The sequence below is a fragment of the Lissotriton helveticus genome, chromosome 3_1 (genome assembly GCF_964261635.1).
Source record: "Lissotriton helveticus chromosome 3_1, aLisHel1.1, whole genome shotgun sequence".
Classification (NCBI taxonomy): Eukaryota; Metazoa; Chordata; class Amphibia; order Caudata; family Salamandridae; genus Lissotriton; species Lissotriton helveticus.
Genome location: NC_136061.1, coordinates 1,807,662,889 through 1,807,687,020, shown reverse-complemented (window position 1 = coordinate 1,807,687,020; position 24,132 = coordinate 1,807,662,889). Strand labels below are relative to the sequence as shown.

At 41.8% G+C, this 24,132-nt stretch overlaps 1 protein-coding gene across 1 annotated transcript in view; it reads right to left on the bottom strand.

The window, feature by feature from the left end:
• Window positions 1-1,084: 1,084 nt before the first annotated feature.
• The window catches only part of AUNIP (aurora kinase A and ninein interacting protein), a 65,145-nt gene continuing 42,097 nt past the window's right edge, over window positions 1,085-24,132 (bottom strand). The window contains exons 2-3 of the mRNA XM_078682695.1: window positions 15,258-15,411; window positions 1,085-7,994 (exon numbers count right to left, since the gene is read on the bottom strand). Of these exons, the coding sequence (XP_078538821.1) occupies window positions 6,709-7,994; window positions 15,258-15,411 (1,440 nt within the window). The 3' untranslated portion in view covers window positions 1,085-6,708. The remainder of the gene's footprint in view (window positions 7,995-15,257; window positions 15,412-24,132) is intronic.

The window sequence follows — 24,132 nt, the reverse complement described above, 5'->3', positions numbered from 1 at the left end:
TTTACAAGTAACATGTGGGTTTGATCCCAGTCCTACTTGGTGGGTCTGTAAGCAGTCTCAATGATCTAGAGACACCTCAGCCCAACCTTTGGATGACCAGATGAGAAAATTAGATCGCTAACAAGATTTTGATGGGAATCCATCTCTGGATCTTGGGTCTCACCTACTTTTGCTGGTGGTCGGATGCGTTGGGTTATTATTTCTGTATAATACTTATTGGTTATTTGCGTTGTATATTGGTGACTTCTTAGCCTCATAAGTTTAGAGTATATGATTGACTCTTTTGTTTCCTTTTTTTCAGACCCCCTGGTTTCTTTGTGTTTGCACTAACAGTCTGCACCACAGGACAAAGATCACTAATTTAGGTGCAGTAGTTGTACCCGTGAAAAGGACTCACACATCCAGATTATATCATCTACATAAATCCAGGAAAAAAAATAGAAAACCATGGTAACAGCAGCTTTCAAATTGGCCAAATGAAAGCTACTTGACACACATTTAGCAGTCGAAATGAGAGTTGACATTTGTAGCGCAACAGACTACCTTTGTGTTATATTTGTCTACTAATAATGAATATTTATCACAAAAAATTAGAGAATTATAGCTTTTTAAGAAGTTTGTCGCATACTCTTTCAGGAAACATACCCCCCACCCCCTACTTTGGGCATCTGTTAATGAAGTGCAGAGTTTTGTAGTACTGATGACAGACTGGAAAATGTTCCAGTTTCCTTGCAAGAATTCTAGTGCAAAATAAGCAAGAACCTATTTTATGGTTACTTCCCAAGGACAAAAGGAGTTTATATAGGTCTTCTGCTGAGAACTACTTACTGTATCAAATGTGTTGCTAGGTCACTATGAGTTAAAACAAAATGCCCTATTTCATGTGTGGTGAAAATAAAAAAGGGAAGTTGGACTTTTAGTTATGAAGAGATGAAGGTTTGAATGCATTACACGTAGTGCTCCCGGTTTTATGGTATTTCTTTTTTTGCCATTTTCATCTGTATTTATCCATATTTTTTTGTTGCCATTTTATCTGTATTTATCCTCATTTATCTTTGCCACAAGCAAAAGACAACGCTGCTGCTAGTATTTTTCCACATTTATTTAAATTGACAATGCACACATGCACTTGGTTGTTATTGATCAACACAATACATTCATCTGAAAACTTTGCCATTCGCAGAATTTCCCAAATACGCTTTAAAGTGCTATCACAAGCCATTTGTCTCAGAGCCTTGCAGTTTCTGTCATCGGCACAGAGTGCCACATCTTCTCCCACACTGAACACCATACTGCCCCACTGAGAGAAACTCACACTGCCTTCAGCTTCAACCCAATTGTGCCCGCTATGAAAACCTGGAAGCAACTCAATTCAAATTATGCACTAGACTAGAGTAATATGCTGCCTGAAAAAAAAGTTTCAACGTTCTGGGAAAAACAAACACTCACAGGGAATACAACTTAAAGCTTTTACACTCATTATTCAGATATCAATGTGTGTTTTTGCTTGAAAAGCTAAGGAAATGATAAGAAAAGTAGCGCTTCACAGGCAAACTTTGTTAGGTGACGCTAATATGTTTGGGTGTGAATAAAACCAATCTGGCCACTTTGTGACTACTCTGTCTTGTTTTACTTAGTTATGGATTTATTGTTCGAATTTCAAAACCTTTTTTCTCTCATCCTGAGGCTGCATTTTGGAATAGAAAAATGTCAGAAAAAGACATGGCAGCAAAAGGGTTTCCTCTTTTTTTTTATCCATTTCACAGGGGAACGAACGAAAGAGGAGAGCAAAGAACAGTCACAGATTTCTGCAAGTCAGGAAGAGTGCGTGACGGGGCAATCCTGCTGGAACACAGCAGCGCCGCAAAATGTGCTAGTATTTTTCCAGTTTTTAAATATAAATACAAAAAGGAAAATTTGTTTTCTGTTTGTATTTATATGTAAAAATCTGTTCAAACGGAAAACCGGGAGCCCTAATAATACTTAGGGCTCCCAGTTTTATGGTACTTATTTTTTGAGCTTTGTCTGTATTTACCCATATTTATTTTTTGCCAACTTTATCTGTATTTATCCATATTTATTATGGGTTTTGTGAAAAAAATAAAGCTGAAAAGGGTATATTTCCAAAATAAATATGCAGCCATGCTTGAATACCTGCCAGGTTTCAGTGATATGTACATCTGCTGGAGACAAATCAATGCACTTATATGAAAATATGCACATTTCAATATCAGCCTTGTGTATATCTACTGTTATTTAAGCTTCTTTACTAAAATTCCTTTCTTTTTAACCCCCTTACCTATCAATCCACACAGTTATTGACCTGGCAGTCATGGCAAAGTGTATTTAGATTCACTCAAAAAGCCCCCAATTTCCGTTTTTATCCACATTTAAAAATAAATACAGACAAGAAAATAAATGTTTTTTCTGTCTGTATTTATCTGTAAAAATGGAAAACAGGGAGCCTTAATTATACGGTATGGTTGTGCGACCTTACAATGTAACACTCTCGCAAAAACTGTCGTGGGTCCAGTCGGACTGATTGCAAAACCTTTAGCTCATCCCCAGGAGGCTTGTATTCGAGTAGCAAGGTTAAACAAAGGAGCTAGTGAAAAGCATTTAGAAGGACCAAACTCCAAATCAGAGACTCACACAATACGAAAGAAATCTGACACCAATTTCAAAAAATAGATTATCATTTTATGACTTCTTAGAGACCAATATGAGCAAAACCACCAGAGGGTTCCGGAGATACAGATTTTTAAAGAAAATGTTCTTTCAGTCATAACCGCAAACAAGCTTTGGTAACTGAAAAGTTTGGAAACTTTTGAAAAGTTTGAAAGAGTTGTGCTTGGCTACTCCGGCCCGACTAGAACAACCAAATTCGTCAGGGGGGGCACTAAGGAGTATTTGGACAGTTGCTTGGTCACCAAAGTGTTCTCCAGTCTAGTTCTGAACTTTACATCACAACGGCCTTAGGACTTTAAATGAGTAGTCCTTATGCTGAGGGAGATGGAGGATGCTCTGGGTGCTGTGTGGCTGACGGCGGTATCCTTGCCGCTACTCCTCAGTTCACGGGTCAGGAGGGGTAACTTTGGCCACAGAGGTCAGGGTCCCTCGAAGTCCTCTTTGAGCCAGTACATGGCCAGCTGTGGTAACTGTGGGTCAAATGGTAACCTTTTGTGGAAGCTCATGTCCCTCTTGAGCGAACAATCTGAACTCAGATAACACTTCAGGGTCCGGCAAGCTCGGGTGCAACTTTTGGCTGTCGAGAATTAGTCTCTTGGGATGCCCAGTGGCGATCCTCCAGAAGTGGCTACTGACTTACTAAGTTGAGCTGCTTCAGTTTTGATCACCCGGGTGCTGATTCTAAGGGGTCAACTCAGATGACCCTTGGAGTCACTCCTTTGTGCTTGGGAGCAACTATTCCTAAAGCCAGGAGCTACAGGCATAGTTCTCTTTTCACTAGCCCACGGTGCGGCATGTGCAGTCCAGCAGACGGTGCAGCCTCTTTTCCAGGTCCAGGGGCCAGCAGGGCAGTCTTTTTTGTTTCTTTCCTCAGTTCGGTCATGATCTGAGGTTCAGGGGTGCCATATTTAAGCCTAGAAAGTGCACGGGGTGGGGAGTGGCTGATGCAGTCACTAGCCAATGGGCTACCAGAATCCTTTCCGCCCTGTGATGACTTTCGGCTATGAATTACATTTAACAATCCCAGAGTTCACTATTCTGCCCACTCTCAAGATGTCAGAACCCTCCCGTGGATTTTAGTAGCTTGGTAGCCCACTCTAGAGGTGGCCTGCACACCAACGGGAAAACCAGTTTGGGCACTGGTCTCCCTTCTCTGTTCCCACCACCAGCCTGACTACCTGAACAAAGGGGAACCCTCAAGAGTCTGATTGCCATTTGCCCACAAAAGGCGGCTTCGCCTTAGAAGCTTGCCTTTGGGGCCAACACCCATTGTGGCTTCCTGCGAGGGGGAGGTAACACCTTCCTCTGTAGCAGGCTACCACTGTTTCCTAACCTGGGAGTCGTTCACACCAATCCTAGTAGGACAGAAATTTGTCTGGTGGTCAACACCTGTGTGAAGCCATCGGACAAACTGGGCTACACACAGTGGCAACTTTCTAAAAGTTGTTTTTCCTTAAAAGTGACATAAAAAATGGACATGGGCATCAAGTCGGGCTTATTGCCACGATTAATTTGATATCTTGAAGTACCCATTTTAGTAGTCCCACTCAGACGTTAGCTGGGCTGAGAGGTCAGCCGATAACTCTGTTAGCCAATAGGACTACTAACTTTTCCACAGCAAAATGACAATTTGCAAGTGTTGCTGTAAGGAAAGATTAAAAAGCATATGCTCTGTTTAATAATATATAGCTCCCTGCTTCAGAGCTCCATAGGCCAGCTGAAACTTACATATATTCTTAACCATTGGTTTATATAGCAGATTAAAACTGCTCTTCAATGCTGCAGTGGAAGGCAGGGAGCCATTTTGTACTTTGTACCACCCAGGGTGGATATAACCACTGCTACAGCCCTGTGGGGACACGGTCTTTCATGCCCTGTGTCCCCTTGGTACCATACTAGGGAAGAAGTCAGCCTCTGCTGATTGGGCGTAGCCAATTCAACATACACTTTGTGAAGGGTTAGAACACAGGCACTAAAGTCTGGCTAGGAGGCCTCAGTGCACTCTCCGAGTCAAAAACCAGCAGCATCAGTTTAAAACTTACGGGGTGATCATGCAAAAAGTGGCATTTCCTTACAGTGGTACAAGTCTATGATTCGGATTCAAACTTTGTGATGCACCTGGTCATCCGGACAAAACTGTACCTCTCTCTCAGGGAGTGGAGTGCCTAAATGACTGATTAGTACAGGGGATAGTCATCCAAATGGTAGATATATTAGCCCAGAGCAGCATCCTCCTAAACAAGTGGTGCAGGAGACTATTTCAAGGGAGGTAAGCTTCTGACCAGGACCAACTACAGTTGCCTACCCAGTGTTTGACCCAGCCCATCTCTAATTTGGACATCCCTTTACGAGGTGTGGAGACAGGCAGTACTGATTACTTCTTTGACAGACTGGAAAATGTTTCACAGTTTCCTTGCAAGAATTCCAGTGCAAAGTAAGTAAGAACCTATCGGATGGTTATTTCCCCGAAAACTAAACAAGCTTATGTAGATACTCCGCTGAGAACTACTTAACGTATCCAATGAGTTGCTAAATCACTGAGAAAACACAAAAAAGCAATACACTGCTATATGTGTGGTGAAAATGAAAAATAGGGAGGTAGACTTTTAGTTATTAACAGATGGTGCACATGTAAGCAAGCAAAACAGATTCATGTGAGCAACATCATTTTGTAGAAGCTTTCAAGGCATGCCTGCAGCACATTGCAATTCTTTAAACATTTGGAAACAAGGGGTATTAGGAAGGGAGTCACTGGATTCACACTGAAATAGGAACTTTCGATCTCTGAATTCTGCCACAGATGTACAGATCACAATCTAAATTCTTCAGTCTAGAATTTTGATAGATTTCTGTGTGATTTTAGATTAAAAGAAAAAAACTGTATATTTAGGTTCTGTAGAAATGCCCTTGAGATTGCTAACCCTACCAAATAGATTTCACTTAGTTAGCGAAATAGGCAATGGAGAACAGCAATAAGTCAGGAGTACATAGTTCCAAGATGTAGAGGCTTAGGAACTGTGCAAAAGGGTGCAGCTGTACACAGAGGTGCTGCAACAATAAAATTCCGAATGCTGCAGGATTCACAAGGTGAGGAATCCACTGGCAGATGTATCCATCAGAAACTGTATGTAGGACCGTGCACGATATTACAGAGAGCAGAAGAAAAATACAAAAGCGTGCACAGCTGGTGGCACCAACAACCATGGGCATTCGATTGTTTATATCAAAATGTTGTTATGATGCGAAAAGACCTCAGCCTGGATCAAGAATGATCACCTGCTTAGATATCAGATGCCGAAAACTATTTTTGATTAGTCCAGATTCAGTTAATCCAAGTAAGAAAAAAATGATAATTTCTTATAGGGCCTCATGTAGGAGAAATATATACTTCCAGGACACAGACCCAACTCTAGGACCAAATTAACCCCCCATTTGGGAAACAAACATTTTCAGCAATCTTTCTCAATCACTCTCTAAAACAAAATACAATTCTAAACTCTACACTTCCCTCTTTGAAGAATAGATGGCCTCTGGTCTTCTTATACTGCCTTCACGGTATTTCTTCTCAGCGCTACTGCAGCTCTTCTGCAAGCTCTGTAAACTGGAGTGACAGCAGTGATTCTGAAAACAGAACTACTAAAGGGTGCCCGGACACTGCCTGGCCCTGCTCCACTTCAGCACGACTGTAATGAAACTCAATGTCCATGGTGGCACTACCACTGGCATCAATGGGGTGCTTTGGTAGTTAGCTGGCAATGCAAAACCTTTTCCTTTGTATTTACGGCCTTTGGTGCAAATAGGATTTACACCGAAAACTCGCATTGCTAAAAATATTTTTATTGTAGAATGTCATCCGCAACAGCTTCCATTCATAAGCAAAGAAATAGGTCAGATCACACACTCAAAGACTATTAAAAAAATGGAACAAACAACTCACTTTCAGACAGTTTCTTCCCATCAGCTACTCCTAAAAAGGTCAAACAAAAGCATGACCACCTATTAAAAAACAGCTTAACTGAATCACCAGTGCTTTATCACTGCATTTCCTTCTGAATCCTGTGTGAAGAGCAGGCTGGCCAGAGGTTGAGAAGCCATGGGAGAGTTTCCCAACCTGGAGGACATCTCGGAAGGAGGCCTGAAGTTGCCCTGCGCAACATCATCACCATGCCCTTCCTGTATTTCATTTGTTCGATCCCCCAGTGGGGTGTTCCGTGCTTTTGTATTCACAAGGTACTTCAGAGTCTTGTTTGGAACACATCCCTGGCTAATATCTTTGTTGCTGAAACACCTGGTTGACCGAACGGTATTGCCAATGTTTTTCGAAGAGGATACATCTGAACCTTCACACTCATTAAAGATTCCTTCCAAGGATGGTCTAATGCCTTCACAACCATAATGCAAGTGTTTGGCTTGGTGAATAGTGTTCTCACCCGGCACACAGTTTAACTTTACATTTTCTTTTGATGCCCTCATTTTAACAGGATTTATATTTTCTATATTTGATGAGTTTTTAGATGGTTTCCAATACAGCAGATTTCCTTTGGTTTCTGCACAAATATTTGCTAAAGAATTATTGTGGGGTGTAGTGTCCAGGTTTTCTTTTTTCGTTCCTATTCCAGACGTACCCAATGACACGGAACACTCCCTTCTGTTACTCTGCTGACTAATCCCCTGGCCATGCGTGGCCCTATGAGCAAGGACCATATTACCCTCAGAATCTTGGGTGAAGTCTATTTGTGTTTGCGAACCTTCCACACAAGAGGAGCCTTGTGGTGAGAGTGTGTGTGCATGGTTATCTGGGCTGAGTGGCTGCAACAATGGATGTTCGCAGTCTTGGTTGGTTTGCTTCACAAGAATGTCTATATTTAATAATTTAAGGGACTCAAGGTGTGCATCTGGATTCCGTGGCAAATTCCTGTGAGAATTAGGAAGCAGAGTAGGAAATTGTGACTCCGGATCAAACAAGTCCTGTGACTCAGTAATGTGAGAATACACCAAGGACTGCATTTCATTGGACTCCATCTCAATGGGTGAGTCGTTGGAGAGCGTGGTTTGCGGATACTTGGAAGGCGAGTCACGGACAGAACTACCATTGGAGATTCTCTTTATAGCCTCTGTCAGTGGGTTGCATTTTTGTCTCCAGTGAGGCGTTACACTTAATGAGTCATCCACTGGCTGCTGGGTTGAAAAAGATCCCAATGTTCCTCGCTTCTTATTGGAAGACTCCAGCTCATCTTCTGCTCCCTTTCTTTTGAGACCGATGTTTGCTGAAGCCTGGACGTCTGTCTGATTAGCAAGCATTTGTGCTGAAAGATAAAGAAAGCGAGTTACTCACTCTGACATTTCTGATGACCCTCTTGAATGATATTTGTTAGCCATGTACAGACATTATATACAGTATAATGGTACTTTCTAACACACTTAGCCCTGTCCTCTCCCCCCACACCCATTTACATCTTTGCAAGCTCGGTGAAACACAGTGCCTTTTTCAAAGTGGAAAAGAAGGAAGTACAAAGGCAACAACAGGAGGAGAGACACTGATGAGCCACGAAGGACTTTATGCAATACATGATAATCCTTGAGATAAAGCAGGTGCTGGGGCTTAACCGAGGCACAATCATCTAATGGAATAAAGATTGCGTACAATATGCAAATAAGTAAAGGTTGGATGGTTAAAGGATAGATGAGGTGAGAAATGCTGATGTTACCTTCAGCAGATCCAACTAAGGGCACAGCTATCGAGGGGTGGGGGTATAAGAGGAAACAAATTAATTTAAAGACGCGTGCAAAGGTAAGACTTTAATGAGAACAATTAAGCCAGTAGCAAAAAGATAATTCCCTAAATTATCTCCCATACTTAGCTAAAAATCCCCTTTCAATCGTTACACCAGAGCATGCATCTCAGCCAAAAGACCAATTTCACTTGTATTACCTACCCCCTGACCCCCAGACCGGCTCATTCAATAGATGTACCTTTTACGCTGGCTGAGAACCTCTGAAAGGGATTGTATTACTGCAGAACAGAAATGGGTAAAACGTTGGTTTCCTTTTAACATTTGCTTTGCTAGAGATCAACACTTGGATTCCTTCACCTATCTTGACATGGAGATGTTCTGGGGCTGGGAAGTTTGCTGGGGGAAAAACCTCTAGGCGAATGCATTTGAGAAGTATCTAATGATACACACTACTTCCCAACATGTGGATCCCTACATTGCCTCTTGAGAACACCCTTTTCAGAATCTTTGGCAAATCTCCATTTGACAGCCTTTGTAGCTATTTCTACTTCATGTGGAAGCCAAACATATTACAACATAACAAGTGCAAAATTGTTACCGTACACCACACATGGTCTATTTCCATTTTGCAATGCAGCACTGTCTGGTAATCTGTCCCTGTTGAGTATCCGAATTAGGACCAGAAATGCAGTCGCAAGTTTAAATAGCCAAACCCTACTTCAGGAGCCATGGGTCATGTTCAGTGTGCTGTTGTTGGGACTGCAGTGCTATCCTACACACCACTAACATGCACTTTTTATAAGACAATTGTTTTTCTTCCGTCAGAATGTGGACGACGGCAGTGTGATTTGGGATACTCACACCGACCTATCCTGTGTGTTGAAGATCATTGTGAACCATGCATACGGCATCGTTTGCATCAGTGAAATGAGAAGCAAAGAACCCCCAATTAGTCAAATCAAAAGTCCACTTCTCAATCATCCCTTTCTATTAGAGGTGGCAGAATGGGAATAAAAATGTGTTCGGTCCTTCAAATTACTTGCCACAGTGACCCTTGAACTCCGCAGTCCACTCCAAGTTCTTCTCCTCATTTTCACATTTTACTGCAGACTTAAAATGTTTTGAAAAACAGGTCTTAGAGTACCAAAGGCTACACACCTTTAAGCATCTACCGGCTCCTACAACTCAATCATCTTACACATGGGAAAGGCGGGTTGACAACTATGTACACCATAGTCCAATCTCCTGCACCTAAAGACTTATGGGAAAACTGAAAGACCATATTCTGCAATAGACCATGCAATTGCATTAACCACTAAAGTCTAGCCAAACCAGTCCTTTAACAGATCTGGACCCAAACAAGAACTGGTTCACAAGAGAACTTCCATTGTGTAAAGTCAGCAGAACACACGTGGCGTAACCTACGTGGCTGCTTTGGCAAAGGCTTCTAAGAGGATACAGCATACACACAGGTGCAGACAAGAGTAGGGAAACCAGCAACATCTAGCATTTTACGATTCATAAGTCCATTAAACTAACATTGAATGTTTTTCAGAAGAGGGTGAAAGGTGATAAAAACAAAAGCAACGTATGATTAGCTTTGGGCGATTTAAAAATACAACTACTACCCAATGAGTTTCCTAGTACCAGCTTAAAAGAGAAATGAGGCAAGGGATAGACCCAATCAGTGACCAACCAGATTTTTTTATTTCTAGCCATAAGAAAAAGGCAGGTGAAGAGTTCACATGCATCGGAAAGTTATGGCAAAACTTGGAAGCAAGGTAAGAAGAGACACTCCTTTTCATATGCACTAAATTATAGGAAATACAAGAAGCAGATCATTCTGAAAGTCCTATTTTAGGTGGTATATTGGGCGTAAAAAACAAAAGATGAACTGGATTGTGGCTTACGGTCAATTAACAAATATGGAGAGGTATCTTTACAAATGTAGGGGAGAGGGTGCATTATAATATGAACATAGTTATCCCCCACGTGCCTATGTCTAAATCACATCCATACATTCATACAACCTTTACAAACTCACAACACTCTGATCTCATAACACTGAACCCAGATATATGCAAACATGTCTGATATTTATTGTACTAATCCAATGTACATACACAAAATAGTTAAAATCATTAAAAATCATTCGATTAATTTTCACTATGCACATGATCTCCTATATCCCTTTCGTTTCAGTGTACTCGTACAGTAGTAAAGGAGAAACACCTTTGGTTAAAACAATCAAATTTCTTTAAAATTAGCTTATTACTTTTTTTTACGTAATGTGCAAATGAGCAAGATGGAACAACAACATTTCTTATACAGATATCACAAAATATTTTTTAAAAGCTATACAGCATGTAGATGCATTTTTAAATTGTATGTAGTATCTGTATAAGAAATGTTGTTTATTACATCTTGCTTATTTGCACATTATGATAAAAAAGTAAGCCTACTACATCTCCGAATCCAGAAGGTGAATCCCGAAATCGACTGTACCTACCTTTTTGTATCTCTGACTTTTCCTTCCTTAGGATTGCATTGTGCGTAAAGGCGTTAAAAGCATTACTTACCGGTATACATTGCTATTGAAAACCGTACTTACCTTTGAACAAAGTTCTTGGTTTTGAAACATACATAAAAATAAGTGTTATTTTTCCAATTTGGGCTCGGAAATATTCTTTGAGTGTGTGGCTCATTTAATGCCTGTATGAATACAGCAAATGCTTTACACTACCCTGCGATAAGCCTAACTGCTCGCCCAAGCTACCACACAAGAGAGCATTCGTATTAACTACTATTACCTACTTTAGCCTCTGTAAGCCAATTGGGGACCCACTGGAAACTATGTACAGTGTACTTCGTTTTAGTACACGATATAGAGAGCCAGCTTCCTATACGCACTGTAGAGGTAGACCTAAAAATGCATGTGGATTACTTGTACCCCTTGGCATCCCACACTGCTCTCAAACTCACAACAGCACTTTGAAGTATAAACCTAATGATGAAAAGGGGAGAGGGTATGTGCTGCTGACAGAGAAAAACAAACAGTAATCGATCTATGCATTTAAGATACCCTAACAGCGCAATGTGAGTGCTGCTGAAAGTTCAAACTCCATCCCATTGTAAGCTTAAGACTTTATGTATACTAGTGAGTCATCGCTAGAAAGCCATACTGCTGCTGGGTCGGGCAGGTGGAGCAACAAAAATAAATAATATCAGAGCTGCAGAGGGGACACTATTTCTGTGGAAGCACACAACTGCTGATGAATCAAACCATGTACTCCTGGCCACCAACAAGTGGGTGGAGCCAACATCCCTCTCTGTAGTACTCCTGAAAGCTCTTAGATTAGGTTCAACTGCACTGATAAACCAGACCTAAAAAGGAAAAAAAGGATAACAGCAGTGCACAGCTTCATAAAGTAATAGAAGCATTGCTTAGTTTGTGTTTAACTGGCTAGCATGTATGACTGAATGTTTATGGACGCATGCGTTTTTACAAATGAAATCTCATGGATTGCCTCATGCATTCTCTGCTTTAAAGTGTCAGGTAGATGCACAGGGATTTACGGAAGATTATACTGGTCAGAATACCAAACAGTAGGTCATATTTATTTTGTGTGAACCCAGGTACCATGTGACCTAATACGTAGATAAATCCGACTCTCCTGACCTCTGAACTTCTCAGAAAGGAGAAGCGGGTGGATCAGGAAGCAAGTTGCGAAAAGTTATATAAATGTTACCAGACCTGCAGATCTAGTGACTTGAATTTTCTACTCGACATAACTGCAATGCTCTTGACCCATAAACGGGTCTCAAATTATGTGATACTGGACAAATATTTTATTTCACTAAGCCACCTTTTCCTCTATTTTCAAATATGTGAGTTCAGCATGACTACTGTACAAAAACACTAGTTTGATTTAATAGACTGAACTTTTGCTCAGTGTATAATACAAATCTATCCCACATATAGGGTACCCCTGACCTAAAAGGTGACTGAAATCAAATATTTGACTTTGATCCCACAATTAGACTCCAGTTTATTGGTCAATGGCATTACAGTTGGGTCATGTAAATGATTCAAGTCATTAGAACTGCAAGTCTGATAAGTTTTCGAGGCCTGCTGTACCTCAGCACAACTGTCAGACAGTTAACTTTACTTTTTCCGACAACAATCTCCAGGATAAAATAAGGAGCAATTTGTAGAAAGACATAAGCTAATATTTGGTGTCTGTCTTTGAACAGAGCAAAGGTGACAAGATATAAACAAGGTTTAAAAGAATCTTCATTGCTCCTTTACTTTCTGACTGAACAGGACACCTGTTCTTTGCCAGCTCCAGCTCTCTCGTCAGAACGGGCCAGTAGGCCCTAAAAATGGCTTGCCCTCGTACAATCGGACTCGTCATGGCGAGTGGAATTTTTGAGGCCTGGTGGGGCTACAATAGTGAGCACAATGGCCCTACAGGCAATCCTAGCGTCAACAAACTCTTTCATTGGCTTATCAGCCGCAGTGCTCTGCTAGTGACTATTCGCATTCTAGACAGAATCAAGTTCTATGATACTTGAGGGCGGCTGGGGGGGGGGGCGGGGAGGTGTGGTATAATGCTTATGAACATGGCATCAATGAGCAATTACTCCTATTCTACGTAAGGCTGGAGAAATCGAAAGCTCTAACCCCAGGAATTCTCCCATGTGAGTGGACATCGCATGCTCTTCCACTTTGCTGTAGAATGAGGAACAGAGGAAATGGAAGCAGGGCATGGGAGCTGGTAATACTACAATTGGGAAAAAAAAAATCAGATGGCACAAGCGCAGGACCATACCGATCAGACTGCATTAGTTGACCATCAAAATAATAAACAGATTTGATTACAGGCAAGCTAGCAGAGGCACAAATATTATATTATATATACATACACACAGATATATATATATTAAATCCAAACCAAACTTTGCATCAAAAATAAGGCGCCGACTCCGTGAATCATAATCCAAAAGATATTTAATTGCTCAGTTGCTGCATAGACGCGTTTCGGCGGCTTGCTCCCGCCTTGTTCACTACATCTGCATGCACATTGTGTTAAACTATATATAACCATACATGTTCCATGTTTCCATGGACATTCGATTGTTACACAAGTTTCGATTGGCATGGGGTTGTTATGGTTACCTTCATCTGACCCTCATAGATTGACATAGAAGAGTTCATGACATTGCACATTATTTCATCATGGCAGTCTTTTTACACTCTTTGTTTTCGAAACTTTTAAAACACATAGAAAACATTTCATAAAGTGTCTCTCATATATATATATATATACACACACACACACACAAACAAACAAAAAACAAACACATCATCATGCAGTGTGATGTACCATCTTGGGTGCAGCAAGTGGGGTGCATATGCTATACTCCTGAATTACTACTGCAGGTAAGCACCTTTGGGAGTACCACTGAGGTGTAAGCATATGCCGGAGCCAAAACTGAAAACTTTCATGAAAGATTACTAAAAAGTCTGCTTCCACATGTGAAACTACGGGCACCATCTTCTAATATGAATCTCATGATCTTAACTAGCCTTGAACACACAATCCTAAAACACCAAGGTCTTCATTAAAAGTGGCCCAGGAATTGACACATTTCCCCCACCACAAGATGTATAAGTAACTAAGGGTGGGAAATATCTAGTCCATTACAAGTTGAGCCCTGAGGGTCAACTAGGAAATTAGAAATTCTGGGGGAGAGGGATCTGTATTTCCAGATACAATTCTACTTCTACTATAAATTCCTCATTCTTCACTCTACCTGTACACCAGCATTTCGGTTGTTTTCAGCAGACAAAATCTCCATGTAAAGATGACCACAGTGTTCCTGTGGATATCTTATTTCCAATGGGCCAGGTAACCACTGTTAGCAGCCCATCAGAATTTAGAAGCTACTCCACAAACTAGCAAAAGATACAGAGAAGATTCCCACTCAGGACCACAGAAAAGGCCTCCTGGTAACAGTCACCCTAACCATGCTCAAAATCATGATGAGACAAGTAGGTGCCTCATAGTCTACTATGATGTGGACAAAGTCCCAAGTTTAAAGTGTAACGTATAGTGGTTGAGAATGTTAGTTTGATGCATGATCAGTGCCTAGAAGTGTTACATTAATGCATTTGTACTTAATGAAAATCCTAGAGAGCCCTCCTTAACCGCTACCGCGCTAGCGGGTTTTCCCGCTGTGCGCTGAAATTCAAAAATCGCGCGGTTTGTGACAAAGCCAGCTCGTCATCCGCGTAGCGCAGGTAACGCCCATGACGAGCTGGCTTTGTCATCCGCATGGGAGGGGTTAATCAAAGCACGCATACTCAGGACTCACTGCATTTAAGTTTACTGCATGAATATTCTTTGTTGAAACTTGGAATGTGGACTGGATTTAGCCCTTAGGGTATCAGATTGTGCCCAGGTCTTGGCATCAAGAATGCTTATTAAGAGGGTTTCATAAGAGTAATGAGTTAACAGATCAGGCTCTACATCCCGTCGCCATTTGTATCATCTAAGAAGCAATGCTGGGTAAAACCCCTTAAGTCGGTCCTGACTTTAACAGGTACTGTATTTCACTTTTTACACTGGGGTCGGGCCTAAAAGGGCCAGCTTGTCCAGTGATTCTGGATGAGAAAGATTTAACTAGATAAACGCATCATGTGTTCAAACAGGACACTATTTGTTGCCCTCAAGTACAAGCTGCTGGGGACTCGAACATGTATTATCCGATGGTGCAGAATCAGATAGAAGGAACACATCCCCACATTAAATGTCTGCTCCTCAAAGGTACCTGGGGGTGTCGTCCTGAAAAAAGACGATATGGTAGTCTGTAGTGTGCAGGGCTGTGGGGATCTTGTCTGAGTGAAATCATATTCCATTACTGCACTGGAAGACCGTCTTGGGAACGGGTTACTCAGCTTCAAAGAAGGTCGACAGAGTAAAGCCTGAAATGAAAAAACAAGACCAGAAATAGATATAAGTTACACGATAAACCTCAAAGGCTGGGGAAGCAGCACTGGTTATCTATGAAGTTGTTTGGTCAGGTAATTATGATGCAAACAAGCATAAGGCAAACAAGCATACAAGAGTAACAACATTTTTGCAACCTGCATGTCTCTAGCACAGGCAAGAAAGACACAGAAGGATGTGCTTCATTGGGAAACCCACCAGTGTGCAATTCTGAGAGTTCCCAATGGTTTGTCTTCAAAGTTTTCTGGCTCTGCCTACCAACTAGAAATACATGCCATTACTTAGGCTTTTAGAGACCTGCATGGTTACTGTTTAACTTCCAGAGCAGTTCAGTGATCTGGACATCCCTGTTGAAAATGTACCTCCTATACACCAAATTAACCATTGCTCAGTCTGGATCCATTATTTCTTTACCCAAAACCAAAAGCAGCATAGAACATCACATCATGGAGGTGGTGGGGTTCCTTCTAGCACTAATGGGAACTGGAATGCATAGCTTCTCGGGAGATTAGACCTGCCCATTAACGGCAATGTCGAAGATATGCAACAAGCTAAAACTCCTGGGTCAACCACCATCTTCTAAGGACTGATGGGGGAGTGTTAAGTGCCTACTTTAAAAGGAAACTCACACAGACATACTTCGCTGCCAGTCAAGAGGCTCCCAGGAAGCAGTAAGGATTTCACTCAGGCAGTGCCCAAAATCCATAGTGGACATGCATTGCAAAGCGTGCTAGTGACTAAGATCAAAGCCCATGTCTCCACACCTACATGGTGGGATGACCAAAGGGCACAAAGTAATTTCTAGAGTCATGCAACTATCACCACAAATAAAAGTAGACTTTAAAAATCTTATAATTGTTTAGAAGACTGCCCTGGGTACCGCACTGTAATGGCTGGACAGGAGGAGAGGTGGGGCTTTTCTTTGGGTCCAAGCTCCTGGAAGACCGACATTTACAATTCTATAGCCACTGCCCAAAGAAAGACCCACATTTCAACCTGGCCAGCGATTAAGAATGCCATGAAGTAGCCAGGCTAGTGTACAATTTGCTGAAATATGACTGAGTAGAAATCCCACAGCAGACATCTGCAGGTCTTGAATTCTAATCCCAGCAAGGCTAACTCAGCCTTCTGCCCTTCATAGGGTAGCAAACAGATGTTCACTTAATTGCCTAACACCTATTATAAACAGCACTGACAAATGGCAGAACTGCTGAATGAAGCACGGCATAAAAACAAGTTATTAATTCAGTTACTTTGGTATAACAAGCTTTGGTTTCATATTTTGTGCACTGGAATACGCACTGATTTTTACTATAACATACATAAATATTAAAAGTTGTAAACATGTTGCTTTAAGCAAGGAGCCATAACTTTGCATCACGTTCCTGAAATTGTATTGGCTGTACAATTGCATTTGGTTTAACGGCTTCCATTCCTGGCGTCCACAGACATCAACACAGACTGATACAGTAAGTTTGTCAGCACGTAGGCAAAACCACAGGCCGACAACGCAGGAACCCCATCAGGAGGTTAAACGTTTCAAAAAGATGAACTCCCTTATGGTTTCTTGAGCAAAGACTCAGGTCTGAAGCCTATGGTTGCACATTTTTGGAGCATGTAAATCAGAGTCCCCTCGTTGAATTCACCAGAATCAGTGCTTCATTTCAGTCATTGGTTTCCGGTGCTGGGCACCAACACTAAATTGTCAGCACCGGCTCCGGTGACAGACAACCACATGGTGGTGCTGCGGGTTTAATTTTGAGATGAGCACATCAAAAGTGTTTATGAAGTCAAATTGCCTTGAAAATAATACCAGCCTCTCACGACATTATTATAGCTTTGTGTAGCCTGAAATAGTCTGAATTATCACAGTTGTAAACGTGCGATGGTTAGGTGTTATGTTGGTACTGTCATTGGAAGCGCTGGCAGGGGCAATGCGTGGTGTAGGCTGCAGTCACCTGAGAAAAACCACGGTACTTACTTTTTGCAAATCAAGCACTGACCAGAAAGTCTACTTTTCAGAGTCAAACATACAACCAGTGGTTCATGTCAGCAAGTGAGCCCTACGGGGACTTGTTTGTCGCACCGAAACACTCTTTCTTTCTTTCTCACACAGGTAACGGCCTAGAAAAGAAAGTAAACTGAAAGTACTTTACAATGAAGGATGCCTGCTCCCTTCCATAAGTCTTGCCGAGGACCACACTGTCAAGTCACTGGGCTGCTGTGGTGACTAGCAATCTGGGCAACATTATATCACCAGATCATGTGTCTCTCACATAAACAAAGTTCAAGGGAAAAAAACACGTTCATTATGTCTGTTTCAGATTGTTCTCGTTCATTATGTCTGTTTCAGATTGTACTTCCGGGCTCTTACCTGATCGTGGCCCCCGCATGTATGTGGAATCTGTACAGCACAAACCTGGCCAAAGGCAGCTGATTGCTGTACAGGTTGCAGGGAAAGAATACAGTAGACAGAGTGATGGGAAAGGTAGCCCAGTTTGGGAGAAGAAGTGTACTGTTACTGCGCTGTGATATCGTCTTCCTATACTGGAGCAGCATTGGCAATCCCGGTGATTACAGGGATGTTGTTTCAGAGACTATGTATTCAGATGGAAAACGACTGCTGTCTTGTTTTCAGGCCAAGCCTGGGAAGTGCATGAGCTGCTCTGCAGGCATGCTGTATTGAGGTAGAGACCTGAATCTCCACCCACATTTTTCATTGGCTTGTGTCATAGTCCACTGTAAACTGTGCCTGTTCATTGGTCAAAAGGCTTAGTAGTTCCTCCTAAGTACCGCCTTCTCTCATTTTGTAACCTCCCATGGCGACAGCCCCTGTTATGTGTGTTGTTGCTTGGTAGGCTTGAATTACAGCCTCTGAGCACTTTTTTCTCAAATAGGTTGCAGGCAGGACACACTCTCTTCTAACACTTTTTTTTATAACAACTTTATTTTTCCAATTTACCAAACAAATACTGGGCGGTTGATTACAGTCATCATTTGTTGTTAAAACCAGTCCATTCCTAAGAGCGGCAGATTCCCATGACACATCTATAATACGTGATTATATACTACAAAGTTTGTAATATCTTTGACATTTACAATTTCACACAAGACTCAACTTGACATTTTGCTATTCCTATCAGAGGTATCATTCTGCTCATTCCCATTTGGTTTAGAAGTTCCCTGCATAATTCTCTCCAGAGCACAATGTCTTCGGCTAATTTCTCGTCCTTTCTACAGGCTTTCATATGCAATTCTTCCGCGAGAGAGCAGTCCCCTATATCCCTTATCCAACTCTCTGATGTCGGGACTCGATCGCTCATCCAGCATATAACTACCCTTCGTTTGGCCAGTACCAAGGTTAATTGAAGCAATTTATAAGCCATTTTCCATTCCTTCGGCTTCGAGATCAGCCCTAAGAGGCAGTGCTCTGGCTTCACCTCCACTGGTAACCCCACCCCTTTGCACACTCGCTACCACCCTCTCCCAATACTGCCAAAACAGAGGACACTCCCATGCCAAATGTGCAAATCCTGCCTGGGTCCTTTTACATCTAGGACAGTTGTGAAACGGGTCAAATCTATGCGATGGAGCCTCACAGGGGTTATGTACACCCACTGCAGAAAGTTATAATTTATCAATTTTAGGCACGTTTTGCAGGATACTTTACGTGTTAATGTACAAGCCCTCACCTAGCTTTTTTCCAGTAATGGAGCCTGTAGATCCTCGTTCTATGCGTCCTATACCTTACGAGCTAGGGATCCAGAGTCTGCCCTCATAGCTTTATATAACAGCCTGTGTCCACTGCCGCATGCAATATAGAAAACAGTTGGTTCTGTTGGGCGATAGAATTGCTGTGATAAATGTATTCAATACAATAGAAACGGCGTTTCAGACTTTCTTTTAAACATTGAATGAAAAAACGAAATCCATTGAGAACACACCAGGAAAACACAGGGCGAGTTGATTTACTCATATATTTCAACAAGTATTGAATATTAAATAGCTGTCACAAATACAAGTAAATTGCGAAAATACACAGGTGACTATTGTGAGAAGGTGATATGTGGTGACTGGTGAAGTAAACAGTACACTATATACAAAACATACATATGTGATATAAATTAAAAGAATTGTTGAATTTCTGCCCTGTCGTTATTAACACATGTAATGCAAGACTCCATATTGATTGACCATTGGTCAAGAGAACTGTCTAGAGACGTGTGATGGGAAAGTGTTGAACATGTATGATGGGAAAGTGTTGAACATGTGTGATGGGAAAGTGTTGACCTTTCGAACCTGGACACTGCGCGGAATGGTAAGCGTCACTGTGGGTCTTCCTCAGGACTATGAAGGGAGGAGAGGACAGCCAAAAAGTCAAGACGTAGTGGGGATCCAACATTGGTCTCCGAAATGTGAATTCAAATAGTTTGGTTCAGTCGCAATGCATCATTAGTGAGAATTGGGACCAATTGCCAAATGTTCAACTCACAGTGAAACGGTGCGTGCCCAGGTACTCGTTCCACAAACTTCTGTCATAATAATGCAGTTTGTTTAACAACATATGGTAACTCTGCACTTGCTTCAGCCCCTTCCATCAGAATAATTGGTAGATTCTCTGGCTGCACTTGAACGCCGAGTAGGCGCTTCTCCCAGTTGACCGTTTATGTCTCAGGCCAGCACCTATATGCAACGTATGCAGGCCGTCACCTGCTCCTTCGCTGATGTGTTTTTATTATAGCACCTTTCCTCGGGTTTAGACCCATTTCATTGACTGGGTTAAATGCTTTTGCCTTGAACTGCCTAGCTCGCAATAAAAGCCACCTTAAGCTTCGACCCAGCTACATACCGTCATTTGTTGTGTTTTGAATGAAGTTATGTTCAGTCGAATTTCGTTTCAGTAGCGTCTACCTCTAGATTGCAAGGAAAATCAAGGACTTTGTTTTAAATACTTTTATTCAATTTTTTCAATTCTTCTCCGTGGTAGTCAGTGCCAATTGCACCGGTTTTTATTATGTGATTTAACACAAATTCCCTTCGAATAGTGAATGCAGAGCACATCAAATATTCACTACCTGTCAATAGATCTGGATAAAATCCATCGTCTTTTTGCTCACCATGGCACCCCAGTTTAGACCCAGCCATATGCAAATTAGTCTAGACTCTGTGCCTCATGGGAACTACCCAGCCTGAAACTGCCACGCCAGGTCTTCCCTGGACCAGAAACAAGCATCTGGGACTAGTTTCGAGGCATCACCCCATATCAGCCAGGCTAGCTTGAATCCAGTAACACAGTGAGACTGGGACCCATGTCTCGGCATACCTGGCGCACTTAAGGCAAGAAAGCAAAAGCCACACAGAGGATGGACGGAATGCAGAGCAAATAAAACATTCACCCGAGTCAATAGATCTGGGTTAAATTCATCGTTTTTTTGCTCACCATGCCACCCTAGTTTAGACCCAGCCATATGCAAATCAGTCTTGACTATGTGCCTCATGGGAATAGCCAAGCTTAAACTGCTGCTGGTTTCCAGTCCAGGCGAGGACCTGGCCTGGCAGTTCGGGCTGGACTGTTTCCATTGGGAACAGGGTCAAGGCTGATTTAAATATGGCTGGGTGGCATGTTGAGCATAAAAAAACAATAGATTTACACCCAGATCTCTGTACTGGGGGAATGTTTGACATTGTGCAGCATTCTGTCCATCAATTGTTCTTTTTGCATTTGTCACCCCAAGTGGGACGGGTATGTGGGTCACATGCTCTCCATGCCCCTGGAGTAAAGCTAGCCTGAATGATTAGAGGCGATGCCCCAAAACCGGTCCCAGGATGCAGGTTTCCAGTCCAGGGAGTACCTGGCCTGGCAGTTCGAGGTGGACTGTTCCCATGGGGAACAGGGGCAAGACTAATTTGCATATGGCTGGGTCTGTAATGGAATGGCATGGGGAGCAAAAATGATGGATTTAGGCCCAGATCTCTGTACTGGTGGGAACATTTGACATTGTGCAGCATTCTGTCCATCAATTGTTCTTTTGGCAGTTGAAATGTATATAGCCTGTGTGTCACAGGTTCAACCCCAGACAAATCATACTGAGTCTTTATCCATCCTAGGTCAATAACTGAGTACCATGGCACTGAATTATGGTACTGTCTAGTGACAAGCATTGGTGCCCAAAGTCACAAGGACATCTGCCTATGTAGTTATTTAGTATTACGGGGCCCAAGTTAATGGCATTTATTTTTGCCATTTCAGCCTGTAATTATGTATTTTTTAATCGATGTTTCTGTAATTGTCCACCTTAACTAAGTTTCTTGAATGCAAGATTGCAACTAGTATTTTCTACAATTATATGTATGGAAAAATATGCATTCACCACTGAAAATGTGTAGGATTTTTATGCTATTTTAAGTGCTAATGGGCAATAACAACGAAGCAATATTAGAAGCTTTGTTAAACGCATATTTTGATTTGTAGTTTTTTTACAGGGCCTATACCAGAGGGTATCCTAGGTGATTCAAATATTAGTGCTTGCTTCTTGCTATTAATTTGCAAAACCAATACATATTTATATCTAAAAAACAAAACACTGGGAGTCTGAGTCTAATCAGAAATGATCAACTATACAGATGCTGTATAAAGTAGCATTTGGGGGTGGTGATCGAGCATATACATGTGAAATATATGCACATATACTAGGCGCGTTCTCCTCTTTTTAAGCGTTTGAAGTCCTCATGAGGAAATTAATACTGCTTCTATGTCCCCTCTGAGATCTTTCGGGTTCCTTATATTTCAGGGTGCATATTATGAAAGAATCAAGGCAAATCTGCTTAGAAAGGTTCTATGGTATTGTATTCAACTACATTTGTAGAGTGAATTATTTTTCCTTGCAAGGCCCCTTCAGGAGTGCTTAAATTGTGACATACAATGTTGTTCTTAAGAGGTGCGAACCAATGCAGTTAATCAATACTATCTATAAGGAAACATCAGTGGAGAGCTTGCAGTGCCACTATCATTAGGTCTCGCGTGGCGTACTGCACACATGCGCAGTCGAGCTCGCGAAATTTTATGTTTAGAGTGAGTTACACTAGCGAGGGTTAAGCCCCGCCCCTCTTCTCCATTGGCTGGCCTCCTAAACGGTGACCAGCCATTGGAGAAGAGGTCGCCATGACGTATTTCTTTCTCTTTAAGCTCCTTGACTTCTTGCTGGCGTAAAAGCTTTCTTATCTTCTTTATGGGGCCAACAGATGGCCCCATAAAGAAGATAAGAAAGCTTTTACGGCAGCAGGAAGTCAGGCGCTTTTTAATTTAATTGTATTGTTGTTTGTGGTGCAGTTTCGTCTCCTGTCTAGGCTCTGCGTTTTTTTCTACCTACGTGCTGATAACCACAGGAAGCTCATGCATGGCGGCAGGGATGCTAGGCTGGCACAGCTGTCAAAGCAAACAAATTCATTAATAGGGACAAGAAGAAGGGCACATACAAGGTTTCAAAGAAAGTGGCTTTATTGCCAATAAAAGCTGCAGCTTGAGATAATTTGCAGGAGTGCAAAGTGATCTGGTTTTTCAGTAAGCAAGCCAGTTCTTATATACAGTTTTCAGAACCTGGATGCATTAATGATTAACAATGACATCATGGTGTGACCATGCTAGAATTAGGTCCACGTGTACATTACAGTATCAAGGTGCATTTCAAAAATATGTCTACGTTCACAGTTTACATTAGTTGCAATACATCTGACCATGCAGCTATAGGTTAATCTTTAAACTACCGCCGCCTCCTGACTTTCAACCTTGCCTTGACCGGTTATCTGGAAATGTCAATGTGCAATGTTGATCTGATGTCAGCAGAGGCCCGTGTTTTCTGCTTTTCCATACAGATGACGCACTTGCTATCTATGTTATCTATGCTGAGCAAACACTGCCCTTTCACTTAACCGGGCGAGGGGCAGAACAAACTTGGCACGTCCTAGGTCAGCGAGCGATTCTTAGAAAGGTCTCGCTGAACTGACTCTGTACATGGGTGAAAGCTAGTAATACATTAAACAAGTAGGAGCTACAGTAGAATGAGCACGCACACGTTCACCATCTATCCTTTTCTGGTTTTAGCTGAATTTCAGACAACTTAATTTAACTCTCTGTGTACCAGCTGTGCATCATGGAGCAGCATTTCATTATGACTAGTGGGCTTATTTTATTAGCAAGCAGGTTAAAGACAGAAATTAATATAAACTACGGTTCAATTTAATATTTTCATTCAACAAAGGGCCAACTTATTTTTCATCTTTTACAAATCGACCCTTTGAACCTCAGTTTAAAATAATTTCATCACGCAGCATATCACAGTCTAATAATTATATTGTTCATTCTTATCAATGTCAGAAATGTCTATGTTCATTAACTCAGTAGTGGCTGTTTGCATCAGCATTCTTTCTTTTTCCTTTAATTTCCTCACTGGGCATTTAGTCAGCTGTCCCAATAGTTGACAGCACATTGGCAGGCAATTAATTAATAGGCAACAGCCTATTATTAGTAGGAAAATTGTTATGAACACCATTCCTATCTTCCAACCCCATGCGCTCAACCAACTCCAAAGTGAACCTCCTATATCCCATGTACCAGACTCCTGATGTGCTTCTACACCTATATGATGTAATCTTTTTATTGCTTCCCTGACAGTAACAGAGGTGTCAGGGACATAGGT